Source organism: Eriocheir sinensis, chromosome 31 (genome assembly GCF_024679095.1).
Source record: "Eriocheir sinensis breed Jianghai 21 chromosome 31, ASM2467909v1, whole genome shotgun sequence".
Lineage (NCBI taxonomy): Eukaryota > Metazoa > Arthropoda > Malacostraca > Decapoda > Varunidae > Eriocheir > Eriocheir sinensis.
In genome coordinates, this window is record NC_066539.1 from 14,460,261 (window position 1) to 14,480,136 (window position 19,876).

A 19,876-nucleotide genomic window follows, 5' to 3' on the forward strand; every position below is an offset into this window, starting at 1 on the left:
AATACACACATCTGCATTGTCTATATATCCCCGTATCTATCTAACTATAATTTTATTTATCAGTCAATTAATCCGTCAGTCTGTCTATCTATCTTTCTATAGATAGATAGAGATAAGTTGGTAGGCAGATAGATAGATATAGATAGACATGTCTATCCATCTATCTAACTATCTAACTATATAGATAGATATATAACTTTATTTATACAAGCATTTCCTTTTATACTTGTCATTATTACTTATAAATGCGTATATGATTTTTCTCTCCGCCTGAACCTTACTCTAATGTGTTGATGCTCACTTGCAACACTTTCATTGTCAACATTCAGCATCTTTGTTCTCCCACCCCACCACCTAGTTATTTTCCTATCATGTCCACCCCCTTCCTGCAAGCCCCGCCCATCGACTCTACCAGCCACACCCACCGGATGCCCCGTGACCTCTAACCTCTAATTCATGGGAAAGCTCGCTCCTGGGAACAAAGGGTGTACCACAATGATCTCATAATAATCTTCCTCCAACTGGAACCTCTTTTTGATGTCTCCAGGGATTTTTTCTCTTCTTTGAAGAGCGGGGGTAAGCTCCTAAACATTTATCAAGCTTATCCTTCTGAGTAGTATATTCGTCAGTCCACAATTTTAACGTAATTTTACAAATATTCGTAGTTGCATTTTTTTTTATTCAGTTTATAATCTGTTCTATATTTTCCATTGTGTTTTACTTTGTAATTCAGGTATGTCTACTGACAGTGCCTTTCCAAGTTTTAGATTACTTCACTGACTGGATCCTATTTCCTTTTTCTTATACCTTATATATATATATATATATATATATATATATATATATATATATACATATATATATTTATATATATATATATATATATATATATATATATATATATATATATATATATATATATATATATAATTTGATACCTTCAGCAAATTTGTAAACAAAACAGATAATACTTACCTTTGCTCCAGGTGATCTGGTTTTCGCAGGAACCATCATGGATGACTTCAGATACACCGCGACAAGTGGAGATTGTGTGGAAGGGTGTCTCGAAGTTGGGGCAAGTCTCCACATCTGCAATGACAACAACAAAAATCATGCTCAAACTGTAACGTCTTTGTTTAAGTAAGACTATACTGAATCATCAGAAACACATCAGCCAAAGCCAGTCATTTACGCTCCTTTGTATCTCCACAACCAAACATGTGGTTGAACATATCATAGTGGAGGCACTGAGTGGCTAATCTTGAAAGACTGTACGTGAGCTACGAACAGGGCAGCGTGGAATCAGTTGGAAGGGCATGAGTGAGCTGGGTGTGGCTGTGATCAAGGGCGACGGGTCCCGGTCTGCACATAGCGGTGCTGCGTCTGGCTCGTACGACGTTCTCAGCGATTGCCGGAAATAGCGCATGAACTGTGAAGTGACTAACTTTCTCATAGAGAGCAGTACGCACATTTTTCTAGTGTCAAAGATTAAGAACCTTGGAGACAACATAACTATAAATAATTCCCTTTCGTTAGAGTGACTTATGAAGTATGCCGATTCAATAGTATACTGATGATGTTGATATTGCTGCTTCTACTACTACTACTACTACTACTACTACTACTACTTCTGTTACTATTGTTGTAAGCTCATTTGACTTTGACTCGACACATGATAGTTGACAGCATGCAGTTTCCTGCAGATGCAAATCTGGATGACATCAATAAAACCCCAAAATTGATTGCACAATGAAAAGGTAAAAGGCAAGGCTCAAGTTCAAGTTAATCCATTTGATAATTATTCTGATTTGTGATAGCTAATGATGACTATGGTGGGGGAGGTGGGTATGGTGGTGTTAGTAATGTTGCTGTTGTTGTTGATGATAGTAATGGTAGAGATGGTGGTGGTGGTGGTGGTAGTGGTCATGGTGGTGGTGGTGGTGGTGGCAGTGGTAGTGGTAACGATGGTGGTAATATAAGTGGGGCTAATGGTGATACTGTTGGAATTGCTGTTGTTGTTGTTGTTGGTGGTGGTGGTGGTGGTGGTGGTGGTGCTGCTGTTGTGGTTGTGGTTGTGGTTGTTGTTGGTGTTTTTGTTGCTATAATGTTTGTTGCTGATGTTGTTGTCGCTCTCTACTTTCTACCCCAGCTTCGAAGGGCAACAAGAGCTGAACATTTAAGATAAGGTACAGAGTTTACTCACAATGGGACGGGCCGGAGCCTACCACGTGCAACTTTAGAGAGCGTCGAGGCGCAATGGGATTGTAACATAAAAAAGAAAGACACCTGAAGGCAAGTAGAAATTCACCACTTGTTTTGTTGCCATTGCCAAAGCGACTTCCTGTCCAGTCATTTACGCGCCATGCTGCTTGAAACTGGACTACAAAAACGTGTCGCACACATTCTTATATGAAAGACTTTGATTTAACGGTGTTGGCAGTGTGTCCTTGCCTTTTTTTTACAACTAAAGTCGATGTTGCAAGTTTTTGATGCCTGAGTTGGATTTCCAGCATCTCACCCGACGGCAGTCAGATAATGTTTGTGCCGTTTTGAGGTTATCAGGTAGTGATGGCATTGCGGCCAGCCTTGAAACGACACAAGACATCACGAGATTCCAACCTGACTCAAGCATAAAGGTTTTCCGCTGACAACGAGCGATTACTACTGCCCCTCCCCCCCCTCCCACCCTTGAGCAGGGGGAAGGGGGAATAAGGCCCCAACAATACCCATAAAATGTTAAAGCTTAAAAGCTCTCTCTAGGAGGGTACTGGCTGGTGATCACGAGTCCAACACATGATCATACCATGGTTTAATGCACACACACACACACACACACACACACACACACGCACACACACACACACGCACACAAAAAAAAAACAAAAAAAAAAAACAGTGGAAACAAATCCTTTCTCTTTGCAGGAAAAGGAAGAAGAAAATGTTAACTCTGTGGCAACAGCTGTTGAAGTGCCGCGGGTCACCGCTCACTTGCAGTTTCACTATTAACAGTCACTTAACATTGGGGGAAACTGTTAGATGAAAATAAGAAAGTTTTCATCCATCTTTGATACGTGATTTCAAAACTCGTGGCCCGTAGTTTCTCGCTGCAGCAAGGGAACACTGCTTAGGGGATCGAGAAACCTGGCTGGAAAGAATTGGCAACGGGAAAAGAATCATGCAGTATAAATCTATATTTAGAGAGAGATGATAAGGGATTTACGTATAAAAATCTGATAAACGCAAGCGATTACGAGTCCCGCATGCAATCAGACTATGGTGAATTAAACACACACACACACACACACACACACTGTGACACACACACACACTACGATAGCTCAGTGGCAGAGCGCTGCGCTACCAGGTTCCATGGTCTGGCAGGCGGAGGTTCGAGCCCTGCTCAGGGGGATTTTTCCACTGACAGAGGAGCGAGGGGGATGGGGTGTGTGGTGCGTGAAGGTCCCGGCAGTATCCAGAGCTCGACGAAAATGAGCTTGCTCGGGTCGGGAGGGTACTTGCTGGCGATTACGAGCCCAGCTCGTGATCAGATCAGTCTGTGGGCGGACGAATTACACACACACACACACACACAAACAAACACACACACACACACACACACACACACATACACACACACACACACACACACATGCTATGCTATGACTGTCACCATCACTTAAAGTAGTTGAAAACAACCGAATAGTCACAAGCTATTACTGCTGTCTTTTTAAAGTTCACTCATCATCACTCATGCAAAACCAACAACAAGGCCACAGATAACGCGTTATCGACAAAACACTGGTTTCTATAAAGAAATTCTTACACGTAAAAAATATATATTTCACGAAAGTTACTCACAGGAATGATGGTTAGAAAGTTTAGAAAGTGGCAAGTCTTGGATCAGAAGGCCAGTGAGAATATAAGCTAAAGGAGGTAGGGAGGGGAGGCCCACGGGTTCAGCACCGTTATCGTTGGTGAGGGCACGCCGGGCAGGTCATTCCCTGAGGCCCTCGCCCTCACCAGGTCTCATCCGCCTCGTCGTGTCACCCTTGCTCTACCTTTACTTGCAGTATTTCCTGTGTAACTGGCGTATCGGCAGTAGCATTGACGCGCACAAACGCATATCAACCCTCTTGTAGTTGCATTTCTTGACTGATTGGAAAATGCAGAATACATATGTATGTATATATATATATATATATATATATATATATATATATATATATATATATATATATATATATATAGATATATATATATATATATATATATATATATATGGTGTGTGTGTGTGTGTGTGTGTGTGTGTGTGTGTGTGTGTGTGTGTGTGTGTGTGTGTTTGCTTATTTTTCTTAATTTTTTCAAGGTAAGAGTATGAAGACGCTTCCTGTTCGGGGAGTGTTGGCTGCTTCCCGGACAGGCAGCTGGGCCGCGCGAGAGGCAGCCCCTAGTGTACTCACTTGTACCCACACACCCGGTATGGTGGGCTCTTTGGTACCCCGTCATTAGCCGCTTCCCAGGTCAGGACTCCCTACATCTGTCTTGTGGAATGTCTCCTGAGGTGACCCACATTTTGGCCATTGCCACCGCCGCCTGCCCAAGTCTCTTAGACAAACTATTCGAGAAAACAAATGCACTATGAAGTTTATTTAAATAGCACTGTTGCAACACAATCGCTCGAAATTATGAATCACTTATTTTTTTCCAAGATTCTTGGGCGTTATTCATCTTCCATATTCTCTTTGTCTGTTTGAAGCACGATACCTTTTTTTTAATTAAATTATACATAAAAGTGAGGTCTCAATAATTAATCCTTAGTGAGACGTAAACAAAGACGACAAAAGACGAAACTGAAGGCCCAGAGTGGTGCCTGTACCGGAGCGGCGGGTGACCCACAGCTGCGGGCGCCGCCACCACCAAGGGGCCACTCGGTCCGCCTCACGAGGGTCTCCACTCTCTACCAAGCCATACTTCGCCGAATGTTTAGCTTGATATCTTATATGCAGGTGTCTTTGATTTAAATGTCAGCATTTCAATATGGCAATATTATCCCAAAAACGATTATTTACAAAGTATGTTAGAAGTTTCATGTAAGTGGTAGCCGTTGCAGCAATGCTAGGCTCTTCTCTGGCATTCCATTATGCTATTAAGAATCCTCCACTTAATAAACATAATCAGTCCATGTCCATAAAAAAAGTCTGTTGAATGGAGATTCAGAGGAAGCTTCTATTGAATTTCGATCAGGATTGCAATATAATTGTGTCCGTGTATGGACTCAGACATGTGGGGATTGTAGAGCCAGACCATATACATCCGTGTTGTCTGATTGCACGTTGTGGTGATAAAATATAACTGTTTGACCAAATGAGAGGTGGACAAATAATTTCTCGGTTGAGAAAAGCTGACAAATATATATTTAAGACTCGTAAAGTGACGAAAATTCTGAACTAGTGTTCATTTCCTCCATTAGCGATCTATATCTCCTTCCACGTAGCAGCATGAAACTCTAGACATTTTATGAATTTTCTCACGGGTGCACAGGGTGAGCCACTGCCAACACTTCTCAGTGAGTCCTTACATTACGAGCGACTGAATTGGAAGCAGTCAATCATTTTTCACTCAGCAACAGAAATATATATATATATATATATATATATATATATATATATATATATATATATATATATATATATATATATATATATATATATATATATATATATATATATCAGCAGCAACCTCTTTCATTCCACTGCAGGGCACATACTTGAACCAAGCCTCTCCCAGCAATTCCCATTCAATTAGGTTCTGTGATTCTAGTTTACAGTTTCGATATAAACGTTTCGTAATATATTCAGCTTCATTACACCGTGTACTGAATGGCCTCACCGTGGGTCTTTTATATCAGTTATTTTCCTGTCAATTATTTTTTTTCTATCTTTTACCCTTTTTCTTACATGTGTCCTGATCATCGTCATTTATTGATTGTAATTGTCTTTAATACATCATTTACTTTTGTGTGTTCTCTCATCCGTTTGCACCTTTGCCCCTGTCCAACAGGCACTGAATGGATATCGAGCATCATTCGTAGATTATGTCCCGACCCTCGGAGTGGACGTCTGGCATCGCCAAAAGCGAATAACCCAAGGGTGAAAACCCAAGGACCTTAGACCTAGAACAAATGGGCTTGTAGCTCTGTTCAGGAAGTGGCACATAGATTAAGTACACACTCACACGCACATACACACAGATATATATATATATATATATATATATATATATATATATATATATATATATATATATATATATATATATATATATATATATATGTGAGAGAGAGAGAGAGAGAGAGAGAGAGAGAGAGAGAGAGAGAGAGAGAGAGAGAGAGTTTAATATATACAAAATACCATTTTCTTTTCTTTCTTAAACAATCAATCAACTTGCTTTTCTTTTTCTACAGTATTCTAATTATAAATCTCGATAGAACAATGCTATAGGCTCTCTTTCATGTTATTGATACAATTTGCAACTACATTTATAATTTAGCTGTTCAGTTTAATCTAATTCCCCCCAGATATCTTATTTGTGGTGGGACTAGGGCTTTGTACTCTCACTTTTTAATAAGGGCTTCCTCTTTATTCCCCTGCCTACTTCTTGCTTTACTTTGGGTTTATATATATAAAACAGTCAATTTGGGTTTTTGATTTTCCTCTATGGAATTGGGGAGGACTGATTAATGCATGGGGTATGCGGTAAATAAATAATGTCAAGACGATAGAGTGCTAACTACTTTTGCTGCTATATTTGAGGTGAATACAAGTTTGCAAATCATTGTGGCCGTCTGCAGAAGTGGGACAACTCTATTGAAAATCAGTGAAAGCATGTCTTTGGGAAAAAAAACACGTGATAATGTGACTATTTAAAGAATCAGTAGGGGAATGCGTCAAGATGTGTGTTCAGAGGGTGAATGAGTATTGATTATTGTTCCAAAATAGACTCGGATATCCCTAAGGATGTACATTTGACAATGAACGGATTTTGGACAGGTTGGGATATACAAGTGAGGATGTTTGGACAGATCATTCCGTATTAGACCACTGAATTTCACTTGGGGAAAAAGCGATATTTACCAATCTATCTATCTGTCTATCTATCTATCTATCTATCGATCGATCTATCTTTCTATCTATTTATCTATCTAACTATATATTTATCTGTATCTACCTGTGTCAGTCAATCAATCAATCAATCAACCTCTCTCTCTCTCTCTCTCTCTCTCTCTCTCTCTCTCTCTCTCTCTCTCTCTCTCTCTCTCTCTCTCTCTCTCTCTCTCTACTTATACATGTGTGTGTGTGTGTGTGTGTGTGTGTGTGTGTGTGTGTGTGTGTCTCTATATCTCTATATATATATATATATCTATATATATATATATATATATATCTATATATATATATATATATATATATATATATATATATATACATACTACTATATATATCTCCGCGACCTACAATTCCCACAAACCGGTACTATGGAACACCACGCTACCACGAGAACGAAACGCCAAACGCCACGTAAAAAGTGGAACGGAACATGAAGCGCAAAGAAAGTGACATACACAGGTACCTGTAAAACCCTTAACAGATACAGACAAATATAGAGGAATATACCCACCCACAACTCATACCTCCCTTTCCCCGAACACACGCACATCCAGCTTGCATGATTGTGGATGCACAAAATCTTTTCCCTCGATTAGAAAGAGAGAGAGAGAGAGAGAGAGAGAGAGAGAGAGAGAGAGAGAGAGAGAGAGAGAGAGAGAGAGAGAGAGAGAGAGAGAGAGAGAGAGAGAGAGAGAGAGAGAGAGAGAGAGAGAGAGAGAGAGAGAGAGAGAGAGAGAGAGAGAGAGAGAGAGAGAGTATGTTCTAATAAATATTTATCCATAACATCATTTCAATAGGTGCATCAGCAACACAGCTTTATATATTGTTGGCGAAGCAAAGTTAAGGCATACTAGTAAGACAATCTTGATGCCGAAAACATTAAATGAATATAGCAATTTTCCAAGATACAAGAGAGGCTTGTATCGCCTCTCTTGGCTCCTCATCCTTGGTGAGAAGTCGGTTACTGGATCACGAGGGAGTGGTGGCAGGGTTTTCTCCTGGCCGTCCAGCATCTCCCCACACATCAATGGAAAGCACCAAAAGGCTGAAAGCTTAATAACCCAAGGCACTAGGCATGATGTCTCACCGAAGCCAAGATATTGAATTTATAACGGCATATTTTGGATGTGAGGCAATCCATGTACCTGTAGTTCATACAATTCGACCTTGGCCTTATGTATATATACGTTAAGACACTCACGCTAACTGGGCCAGACAAACAGGTTCTGAACGAAACGAATGATGGCTAGCAGGCCCCGCCTGGTGGTCTGTCGGCCTCTTTATCAGTCTTCCTTTCCTAACCGAGGGTTAAATGAATCTTACGTCAGCCTCTTCCGTAGTGATGTTCATCTCTTTTCCGTCCTTACTTGAGTACTTGACCTGACCTGGTACTATTTACTAAAGTAAAACCACCTAAACCATCAACTCCAAACACTACAACTACGGTATCTTAACCGTCTTCATCATCTCGCCTACTTGTGGATGTCCGCAATAGCTGGGTATGAAACACAGGAAGCTACTCTAAATATATCATTCAAAGTGTTCAATTAATTTTGTTAACTAGGAAGAAAAAATATGATAAAATTCAAATTTATAGATATTTATAGATAGACAAATTATAGATAGTTCATTGAAACCTGAAAGGATTGTACCGTCTACGACCGAAATGACAAATGACACCATCGTTTGTACGTTAAATGATTCATCACACGTCGCTTTATCATAGCGTTAATCTCCCGGGGAACTCTGAGTCTCCTTGTGCTGGCGGCATCGTCCTCTATTGGGCAACTCCTTCCATCAGGTGCCGTTAGTAGACTTTTATGACGCCTCGCTCGGGCCACTACTACTCTTGGAGTGGTGCCAGGATGAGGCGTGTGCTGGGTCACTAGTAGAGGACTTTCACGCAGGGATCCAAAGATATTATGCTCTCGGCCTCTCGGCTCTCAAGAGCTGACCCACTTGGTAGGCTGGAGACATGGAACTGCATCTGTTATTTACAGATTCGAATTTATTTCTTATACCACTGCTATTGTGTTTCATTTTCGATCAGATTAAAAATCAAACGCTTTAAATTTGATAAGTCACGTCAGCATTGTATAGTCTCGCCTCCTACTTAATATTAAATTTGTGCGACGGGTGCTACGCACCTCTCGGGTATAATTTTGGTATGGTACATTTTTTGGTATTTTTTTTATACCGAGAATGACATATGAAAGTATTTTCATGAATACTTGTCTCCAATGTGGTGTTCATTTGGTGGAGGCGAGACACAACTTCCGGGTAACACCTGGTTCTCTTGGCTTTGTCTTGCACCCAGTCACTGCAAGGGGTACGATTGTGAAGAGATCGGCCATTTGTCTCCACTTCACCCGAGATCTCTCAGTTGTGAGCCGAGCATGCTAACGTCTGCACTACGAAGCAGATAAGACAGGACGATAAGGACAGTTTTTTCTTTATATTATTAGTCTTTCACGAGCCATGTCCATTTAATATTAGATAGCCAGTTTTCCACAACCTTGAGAGTAATGAAAAGGATCTATCACATTGATAACGGCTGTTTAGTAAGTGCCAAGCACTCGATAGTGGAAATCATAAAGGAATAGCAAGAAAAGAAGAAGAAAAAGAAGAAGAAGAAGAAGAAGAAGAAGAAGAAGAAAAAGAAGAAAAGAAGAATAAAAGGCGAAAACCTCTTTACCTCTTCAAATTTGTAATGCAGAGAACGTTAACATACAGTATTTAGTTAAGCCGAAAGTGAATTCCGTTTTCCTTCAGCGGTAACATAATCGCTTAATTAATTAGCCATCAGCCTGTATTGCTTCCATAACGAATTGCATCTAACTGAATGTCACTTTATTTTCTCATACTAATTTCTTGTTGCTTGATGCTCTTAGTAGGCGAAATTCCATATACAGACAGCGCCCTCCTCGGCCACCTAGAGGTGTCAAAAAGGGTTGGGCAAGTCAAAGTTATCTCGCCTGGTTTGGGTTTCATATCCTATTAAATGACTTGTCGGGGTTACACACTTTGTAACTTGGGATTTTGAACTTTGTATTATTTTGGCTCTATTACACTGCTTAATGATAATGATGATGATAATATTAATATAATAATAATAATAATAATAATAATAATAATAATAATAATAATAATAATAATAATAATAATAATAATAATAATAATAATAATAATAATAATAATAATAATAATAATAATAGTAATAATAATAAAGAAAACAAGTGAAATAGGAGGAAAATTAGAAAAGAAAACCAGAGGAAGCCGCAGCAACATAACAACAATAGCAACAACAATAACAACCATGAGAGTGCCAAGAACAACAAAAACACCAGTATTAGCATATCCGGTATGGCGTCGAATTCCGTCCGTCTGTCGGGAGATGTCCCAAACTGAACTGCGCATGCGCGGGCTTTACTATTTTGTCCATTCCATTCACTGCACTGCCTTCAAATAACTTATACTAAGCTTACCTTTGATCTTATGATTGCCCTTCTGTCTCCTCAGAGTTTTCTTCTAATTGAAGGTCAGGTTTATGGGATACTCTCCATTCAATAGCTATGGGGTCCATGGCAGCCTCGAATTTGGCCATTTTTTCACGAAAATTAACATAAGATCAAAGCTGTTGAAAGACAGCATAGTGAATGAAATGGACAATATAGCAAAACCCGCGCATGCGCAGTTCAATTTGGGACATTTCCCGACACGGGGACGGAATTCGGCGCCACACCGGGAGAAGCAACAAAAACAACAACAACACCAAAGATAAGATCACCACCACCAGTATCACTGTCATTCCCACTGTTACTACCACCACCACCACCACCATTGCCACCGACACCGTCACCATTACCACCACCACCACCACCGCCACCAGTATAGCCACCGCCAACTATAGTATTATCATCACCCCCACCACCATCCTCACTGCTAGAGTCATCAGTACTACAATCGCCACCACCATCACCATCACGACCAACCACCACCACCACCACCACCATCATCATCACCATAACTCCCAACAGCATCATCAGGAACAAGTGTAACAAAAACAACAATAAAAATAACGCTATAAGAATATAACAGCAACAACAACAATAGGAGAAATAGTTGCAACAGGAGCATCACCACCACCACTAACACTCATTGGCAGCACCGACAGTATTAACCAACAATAATTACACGAATTATAAAGCGATGAGTGTGTTTGTTCATGGTATACCTAAGATTAGGTCTTACTGAACCGTTGAAGTCTTTTCTGGATAACCGTCAGGATGGGGACTAATACGACGGACGCACATATCGGCGCTCGGACACTTAATAAATGATGAAGGAGTAAATAAGTAGTAAGATGAGCAGCATTTTTCATCTGAACCGAACCTGACCTCATTAACATAAATAATAATTAAATAATTGAATAACTGCCAAGTGGGTTTCATGGATCAAAGTGGCCCCTACCACCTGCCAATCACACAACGCGAGCTAAGTCGTACTCAGAAACTGAACTCTCCATTTCCGCGCAGCCACTAAATCAGTGGAAAGGCAAGTCTATGAACTGGAAGCAGCACGGCAAGTCCCCTTTTTTTTCCGAGTTCCCCTTTCCGCGCTTGAAGTCTTCATTGTAAAAACTTGATTTTTCAGCAAACATGGTACCTGCACACACACACACTCTCTCTCTCTCTCTCTCTCTCTCTCTCTCTCTCTCTCTCTCTCTCTCTCTCTCTCTCTCTCTCTCTCTCTCTCTCTCTCTCTCTCTCTCTCTCTCTCTCTCTCTCTCTCTCTCTCTCTCTCTCTCTCTCTCTCTCTCTCTCTCTCTCTCTCTCTCTCTCTCTCTCACACACACACACACACACACACACACGAGCGCGCGCACGCACTAGCACCACCGTTACTGGACCCGACACAGTCGTCCACACACGCCACAGCTCTGTAACTCTATGCCGTCGATGTGGTGGTGACGTTCCTTGACCCTGTTTTGTACCTGTGATTACCACGCGTTCACCAAAGACGCTGTCACCACCATCATTACCAGCGCCGCAGCTGACGTCCGGGTAGTTGGGAAGGTCAAATGATCTTACGGCACCGTTATGATTGTCTTGTAACCCACTGAAATTTCACGGCGGTGGAAAACAACAACAATAATAATGATAGTAGTAGTAGTAGTAGTAGTAGTAGTAGTAGTAATAATAATAATAATAATAATAATAATAATAATAATAATAATAATAATAATAATTATGATAACAACAACAACAATAATAATAATAATAATAATAATAATAGTAATAATAATGACAACAACATTAACCTACTATAATTATTATTTTTTATCACTATTATTATTACTATGGTTATTCTCTATTATAATTCTTCCATTTATTTATTCCTTGTCATGCTACTACAACAACAACTATTACTACTACTGCTACTTCTACTACTACTACTACTACTACTACTACTACTACTACTACTACTACTACTACTACTACTACTACTACTACTACTACTACTACTACTACTACTTTCAATAATAATAATAATAATAATAATAATAATAATAATAATAATAATGATGATAAATTACACATGTGCTTCAAGGAGTAACGACTCGTCTGATACAGCAAAGAGAAGGAAGGAGAGAAAACACGACATGAGGAGAACGAAAGTGGAAGAGCCGACTCATCATTGTAAGTCACTCTCCAATGCCTCCTCATGCAGATATTCCTCGTTTACTTTATGCTTCCAGTGCGAAAAGGAAAGTGATTTAGCAAAACGGATGTGAAGCTCCATTTTATAGGAGTCACTGTAAAACTAATTGTCCCTCAGTCTTCTCGGGTAGGTACTGACTTATTAAGGCGTCAAGAAAGTGGCCACAGGAGGCGAAAAATGATTTCTTTTGAGCTTGCGGTGACGAGCGAAACTCAGGCATGATAGTGTGGAGCTGAGTGAAGTGCCTGAGGGAGATGGCTAAGAAATTGTGGTAAATACAACAACAACAACAAAAAAATAGTGAATATATGTTTCGGGAAATGCAAATCTTCGTTCAGTGTGTCGCGATGTAAGGTTCTTTACTCCATTAAACGAACGTTAGTATCTCTACGGTAACAAGCAGCCGCTGGCATACTACTTCATTTTCTCTAACACACACACACACACACACACACACACACACACACACACACACACACACACACACACACACACACACACACACACACTCTCGCGTGCGCGTCTGTCGTCCGGAAGGCTATAGTTGTAATCGCGCTCAGGCCACTATTATAGATTTTTTTCGCTGACAGGATTGGTTACTGTTCCCCCTCAAGCAAAAGGAATGGGTGAGTGATCTGTGAAGTCTCAGAAGTACCCATACATCGTCCCTCCGAGCTCAGAAGGGAGCTCCTTCCGGGAGCGTACCGACTGGCGGCTACAAGTCCAGCATGTGATCTGACCGTAGGTGAGTGACCCCCTTCCCACACACACTCACGCACACCACACACCCCTTCCTTCTTATCATCACCATTTTTCGTTCTATTTCAGAATAACATTACTATTCCTATCTGTTCTTTTTATTGTTATTTTACCATTATTTTTTTATTTTTTTATTTAATTATTGTTATTATGATTATTGTAATAATAATAATAATAATAATAATAATAATAATAATAATAATAATAATTATTATTATTATTATTATTATTATTATTAGTCATTCAGTCATTTTTATTCTCATCCTCTTTATCGTCATCAATACACATCAACGTTATCACTATCTTTATCATCATATATAACGTCATCATCAACAGAAGCAGCAGCTGCGGCAGCAGCAGCAGCAGCGCTGACCCACATCGCTTCCTCACCCAGCACCGCCGCAACATTCCACACCCACTGTTGTTCCCCAGCCCACGTGACTCGCTTTTCTTAGCTACGACACAATGAACAATTGGCAAACCTTAGCACGGGTGGGGGGATCTCTTGATCAACATTAAATAAGAGAAAAAATTGTTAACACGTACATTACGTGTCCTATGCATGCGCCATGGCGAGGTACTGTACCAAGGCCTGCAACGGAACTTCTAAAACGCGACCTTTTAGGCGGCGACGAGTTTTTGTGCGGCGGTGGTGCAGCGGTGGTAGCGCCAGGCGTGGAGGTGGGGCTGGTGGGGAGTGTGGTGGACTTATTGCAAATTGTGGAAATGTCGAGCGTGTTTACTGCGGTTATCATAGTGGATGTTGTGAAGGATTAAAGGGTTGTGGTTATTAGGTTATGGCTGTGATGACCGGGAATGTGTTGCTCTTGTAAATTTTCCATCTGTGTTTTTTAGTTTTTTGAAACTGCGGCTATTTCTGTTGCTGTTGTTTTTCCTTATGCTATTTTTTCATGTCATTGTTTTTGATAATGCTGCTGTTGTTGGTAGTGGTTTATATAATGTCTACAAAGTAAGAGTGTTTCGTTCGTTTCCTTTGTCGTTGTGATGGTGAAGTTGGGAGTGTTTCTAATTGTGACTGTGATGATGTTGGTGGTGGCTGTGATAAGCAGCCTTGAAGGGGCGGGAGAAGGGGGGGGGCAGCCAAGCAGGAGGAATGTTCAAGCTGGACACTGGTACTAGGATGGGGAGGGGGTGATGAAGGCAGACAACTCAACCGTTCTGGCTTAGCCTTTAAAACTCCGACTCAGTTTCTTTCCTTTTCATCTCAATCATCATTGCTATAGATTGTATTGATTGTATTGGTTTTATTTATGATGTTCAGCATACATACTTTTTCTTTGTGAAGTGCATTGTGGAAATTTAAGTACGTGAACAGTTTTGATACCGCAAAGCAGTACACAAAAGCCGAGTGGAAATAAAAAGAAACTATTATATATCAAAGAGATGTAAATTAAATAAGATAATTACTTATTGAAATTCCCGTTCGTCTAGAGAAGGGTTCTGGGGGCGGGCGGGTAGTGTGGGCGTGTGGGGGTGTGGTTTGAAGGCCAACAAGAGGGGGGAGTGGATCCTGGTGCTCACGTGCCCCAACACACCTCAGGAAACAAGAAAACTGACTGAATATCTTACACACTGAGACAGACAAATAGATAGATGGATAGATGGAGAGAGAGAGAGAGAGAGAGAGAGAGAGAGAGAGAGAGAGAGAGAGAGAGAGAGAGAGAGAGAGAGAGAGAGAGAGTGTGTTAACGTATAATCGTTGTGCTTGTTAATCAGGAATAATGAGTGCGTGGAAACGGCATGTTGAGAGCATGAACGAAGCGTAAGCGCAGAAAAAGATTTCATGTAGACCTGACAGAAGCCGAAAAGGTCGAGGGGAGGGGCGAGCCTTGCTGCACGAGGAACTACCTTGACAGATTCCATTCTGTATGTCAAACAACAAGTAAAGTTCAGAGGGCGCGAACTCCGATTATTAACTAAGGTCCTGTTTATGGTACGCTCTAGCCCCGCCTTCCTGACTAGTCAATAGCTACCGCAAGCAAGGACATCAGCACTGGTGTGCCGGCGGGCAGGAGAATGTAGGAAGTGAAGGCACATGAAGTTGACTATTTTTCCTCTGAGAGCACGTTCAGTGAAATGGATTCTGTGGAAGGCTCATTCGTAGCCTTCAGGGGTTCTTGCGCACTTAACCTGACCTGCCACTTCTTACCATTACCACCTACCGTGACCTACACTGACGTTTCTCGAATTCTACTGAATACGAGTGTGTTTCTGTGCTATGTTTAAGTCTCAGTATGTCTGCTTGATTTTATCTCCCCCACCTTCACAACAAAAAGTTGGAGAAAAGTAGACAGACTTTTTTCATCTCCGAATATTTGCTAAGCTGGTTCCATTGAGGGCACCACCTTCCAGCATGCTCTTTGACATTATGGAGCTCGAAAGTAGATTACGGCCGCTGCCACCAGCTCGCTGCTTGACTACTGCAGCGCAAGCTTATAGACATATCTCGTTTCCTCCTGCTTGCGTGGGGTCATCCTTTCACTAACTCCTTTCTGCGCAGCCGAGCCGGCCAATGTCCTTGGCCTCAGCTCACCTGTACAGTTACAGGGACTGAGGTGCTGCCTAACGGGACGTCAAGGATCCCTCCACTCTTGGTTATTCATCTGCACTTTCGTTTACAGCACACACGTATTGTTAATATTTTACATCTTATCTGTACTTTTGGTGTGGAACAGCATAGCATTCATTCTATATTCTTAAGTCACTGATGATATTCACTTATATTACATTCATCTAGAAGAGGGAAATTAAATGGTGAAATTTCGGAGTTTAAACTCAGAGGCTTGGAAAGCATAACGTTACTATCCAGCTCCTTTGCTTTCGTCAACGCCGTTTTGTAATCAGAAATCACAACCCAGGCTTTCACTTTATAAAGTCACTTATACTGTTCAGTAATGAACTTACTTTTATCACCCGCTAAGAGTGCCGCGGGGCCGGATAGAGGGATGCCGTTGAAGAGAGGCACTGCGCCAGCTGAGCCGCCGCCTTCCGCCACTGGCTGGGCTTGAACGACGAAATGATTACCATCCGCCAAAGAGTTGAAATTCTGTGGTTTGGCAAGCGCAGAAGCTGCCACACAGAGTAGGGCGACACATACTAAACGAGGACTCATGGCGGTAGGTGTACGTGAATGTCCCGCACGATCACTACGAGGTTCCAGCGGCAACTGACTAGTCGGGCAGGTCCCGCGCGGGGGTCTTGGCTTGGACCTCAGGCCCCAGCCCACACAGGCGCGCGCACGCACGCACCCAGATGTAGGCTAGTGGGTCCCCAACTCACCACCCCCACTCTCTCGCTGAGCTCCTCCCTCTTCCTCCATTACTTCTCTCTGACACATTCTTACCCTCAACGCCATCAGCAGAAAGCTCACATATACCATGTTATAATCATAAGAAAAATACTTTTATCGTTAGGTGAGCTTCACATACCTCCTAAAAGCTGCGGCCCCGCTTATCTTAGGATTTTCTATTCTTTGAAGAAAGAATTTAAAAATTGTTGAGTGGAATGGTGTGTGTGTGTGTGTGTGTGTGTGTGTGTGTGTGTGTGTATATATAGATATATCTATATATATATATATATTTATATATATATATATATATATATATATATATATATATTTATATTTATGTATGTGTGTGTGTGCTTGTGTGTGTGTGTGTGTGTGTGTGTGTGTGTGTGTGTGTGTGTGTGTGTGAAACATGTACGTAAAGGTGACGAGGTGGAAGTGAATGCTAAAGGTAAGAAGGGGAGAGAGGGAGGGAGATGAGGGAGGAGGGGGGGAAGGAGGAGGAGGAGGAGGAGGAAACATGGAAATGCAGGCAACAGAAAGCCTATTGGCTCATTACGAGGTTGCCCGCTTTGGTGATTTAATCTGCTCGACAGCCACTTGGGGTTTGAGGAGCAGATGAAAGCACCTCGATATTGAGGAGCAGATGAAAGCACCTCGATATTGAGGAGCAGATGAAAGCACCTCGATATTGAGGAGCAGATGAAAGCACCTCGATATTGAGGAGCAGATGAAAGCACTTCGTTATTCAGTTTACTCCCGACGCAGCGAAATGACGGTCGATTCTATATTTGAAGGAGTTGATGGTATTCGCATTTACTACTTCTGAGGGAAGATTGTTCCAGTGGCGGATGACTCGGTTTGAAAAGAAACTCCTTCCAATGTCTGTGTTACATCGACTCGACTGAATGGGTAAACCGTTATTTCTAGTTCTTGAGTTGGTTTGCAGTTCAAAGAATTGGGAGTAATCTACGTTATTGAACTTCTTCAAGTACTTGAAGACTTGAATCATATCCCCTCGTAGTCGTCTTTTCTCCAATGTAAAGAGATTGAGTCGCTTCAGTCGTTCCTCGTACGGTTGAGCCCTTAAGATTGGAATCATCTTCGTGGCCCGTCGTTGAATCCTTTTCAGTAAATCAATGTCCTTTCTGTAATTAGGAGACCAGAACTGTACTGCATACTCGAGGTGCGGTCTTACCAAGGAAATATAAAAGGATAGCATCACGTCTGGCGTTTTACACTCGAAGTTCCTCGCAATGAACCCGAGCATAGTGTTGGCTTTGTTAAATGCTTTTTTACAGTGATTCGCGTGTTTCAGATCACTGCTGATAGTGACTCCATGATCCTTTTCATCCTGCATCGCTTGCAGAGGTTTCCCATTCATGATGTATGTGTGGTTATTATTTTGGGACCCAATGTCCATGACTTTGCATTTGTCAACATCAAAGGACATTTGCCATTTTTCCGACCATTCGATAACGTAATTGAGGTCTTTCTGAATGATTTCGCAGTCGGTCTTTGTGAGGGCCTTTCCTCCCATCTTGGTGTCATCAGCAAATTTCGAAATAGTGGATTTCAGTCCTGATTCTAGGTCATTGATATATATGATAAAGAGAATGGGTCCCAGCACTGACCCTTGAGGCACTCCACTAGTGACTGGAAGCCAATCGGAAGGCTGTCCGTTGAGTAGTACTCGTTGTTTTCTGCCGGTGAGCCAATCTCTTGTCCATGCGATCAGATTGGCTCCAATGCCCGCCGAGTGCAGTTTCTTAAGGAGTCGCTCGTGCGGTACCTTGTCAAAGACTTTCTGAAAGTCGAGGTATATAACATCACTGGGGATGTGGGCATCCCAGTTCTTATATATACCTTGGTAGAAGTCTAATAAATTCGTTAGGCAGGAGCGCTTGTTTCTGAAGCCATGCTGGGTGTCGGAGATTATATTATTGTCTTCTAGAAACTTAACAAGTTTGTCTCTAATAATCTTTTCGAGTATTTTTCATTCCACTGATGTCAAACTTATGGGCCTGTAGTTTAATGCAACCTTTTTGTCTCCTTTTTTGAAAATCGGTGTTACGTTCGCTATCTTCCAGTCTTCCAGGACCTTGTTCAGTTGAACTGACCGGTTGAATATGTTAGTGAGTGGCTGAAGTATTTGTTGTTAAAGCTCTTTTAATAACCGCGGGGACAAACTGTCGGGTCCCGTTGACTTGTTCGTGTCGAGTTTGTCCAAGTACTATTTCACTTCTTGGTTGCATATTGAGTCAATTTCCAGGGGCGTGATTCCCCTCGGCGGGTCAGGGCCCTCGGGAATGGTTTCGATGTTCTCGACTGTGAATACGGATGCGAAGTTACTGTTGAGGATTCTGGCCATCTGTTTACTGACCTGAGTTACAGATCCAGTCTCGTCTGTCAGGGGACCAATATTGGATTTTACTTTCTTTTTCGATCTGATGTATGTGAAGAATTTTTTGGAATTGGTCTTGATGTCACGCGCTATTTATTTTTCATAGTTGCGTTTACTACTCCGAATAAGGGTGAGACAAGGTCTGAGGCTGGTGTGGTACTTGTACGGGCTTCGGCCGTGTCATTCTCTTTCATTAGGAGGAGGAAGAGAGAGAGAGAGAGAGAGAGAGAGAGAAAATATTAGAGGTATGGGAAGAGTTTAAGGTGAAAGAAAAAGAGTAAGGGAAGAGTTTGAGGTGAAAGATAAAGAAAAGAGGAGGAGGAGGATAAAGAGGATAAAGAGGAGGAGGTTAAGAAGAAGTTGAAGGAGGAAAGAAAAGGTGAAGAGGGAGGAGGAAGTGAAGGAGGGAACATGGAAACATGGAAAGACGGACAACATGCCTATTTGTTCATTACGCTTTTTTTTTTTTACGTCGTAGCCTATTGCGCCGGTATGCTTCTTCCCGGTGGGGCCTGATGG

General features: G+C 41.5%; 1 protein-coding gene across 2 annotated transcripts in view; it reads right to left on the reverse strand.

Moving 5' to 3' along the window:
* The window catches only part of LOC127005928 (uncharacterized), a 117,426-nt gene that overhangs the window by 4,787 nt on the left and 92,763 nt on the right, over positions 1–19,876 (reverse strand). For both annotated transcript variants that reach the window (XM_050875342.1, XM_050875341.1), the window contains one exon: positions 976–1,089. In XM_050875342.1, the coding sequence (XP_050731299.1) occupies positions 976–1,089 (114 nt within the window). The remainder of the gene's footprint in view (positions 1–975; positions 1,090–19,876) is intronic.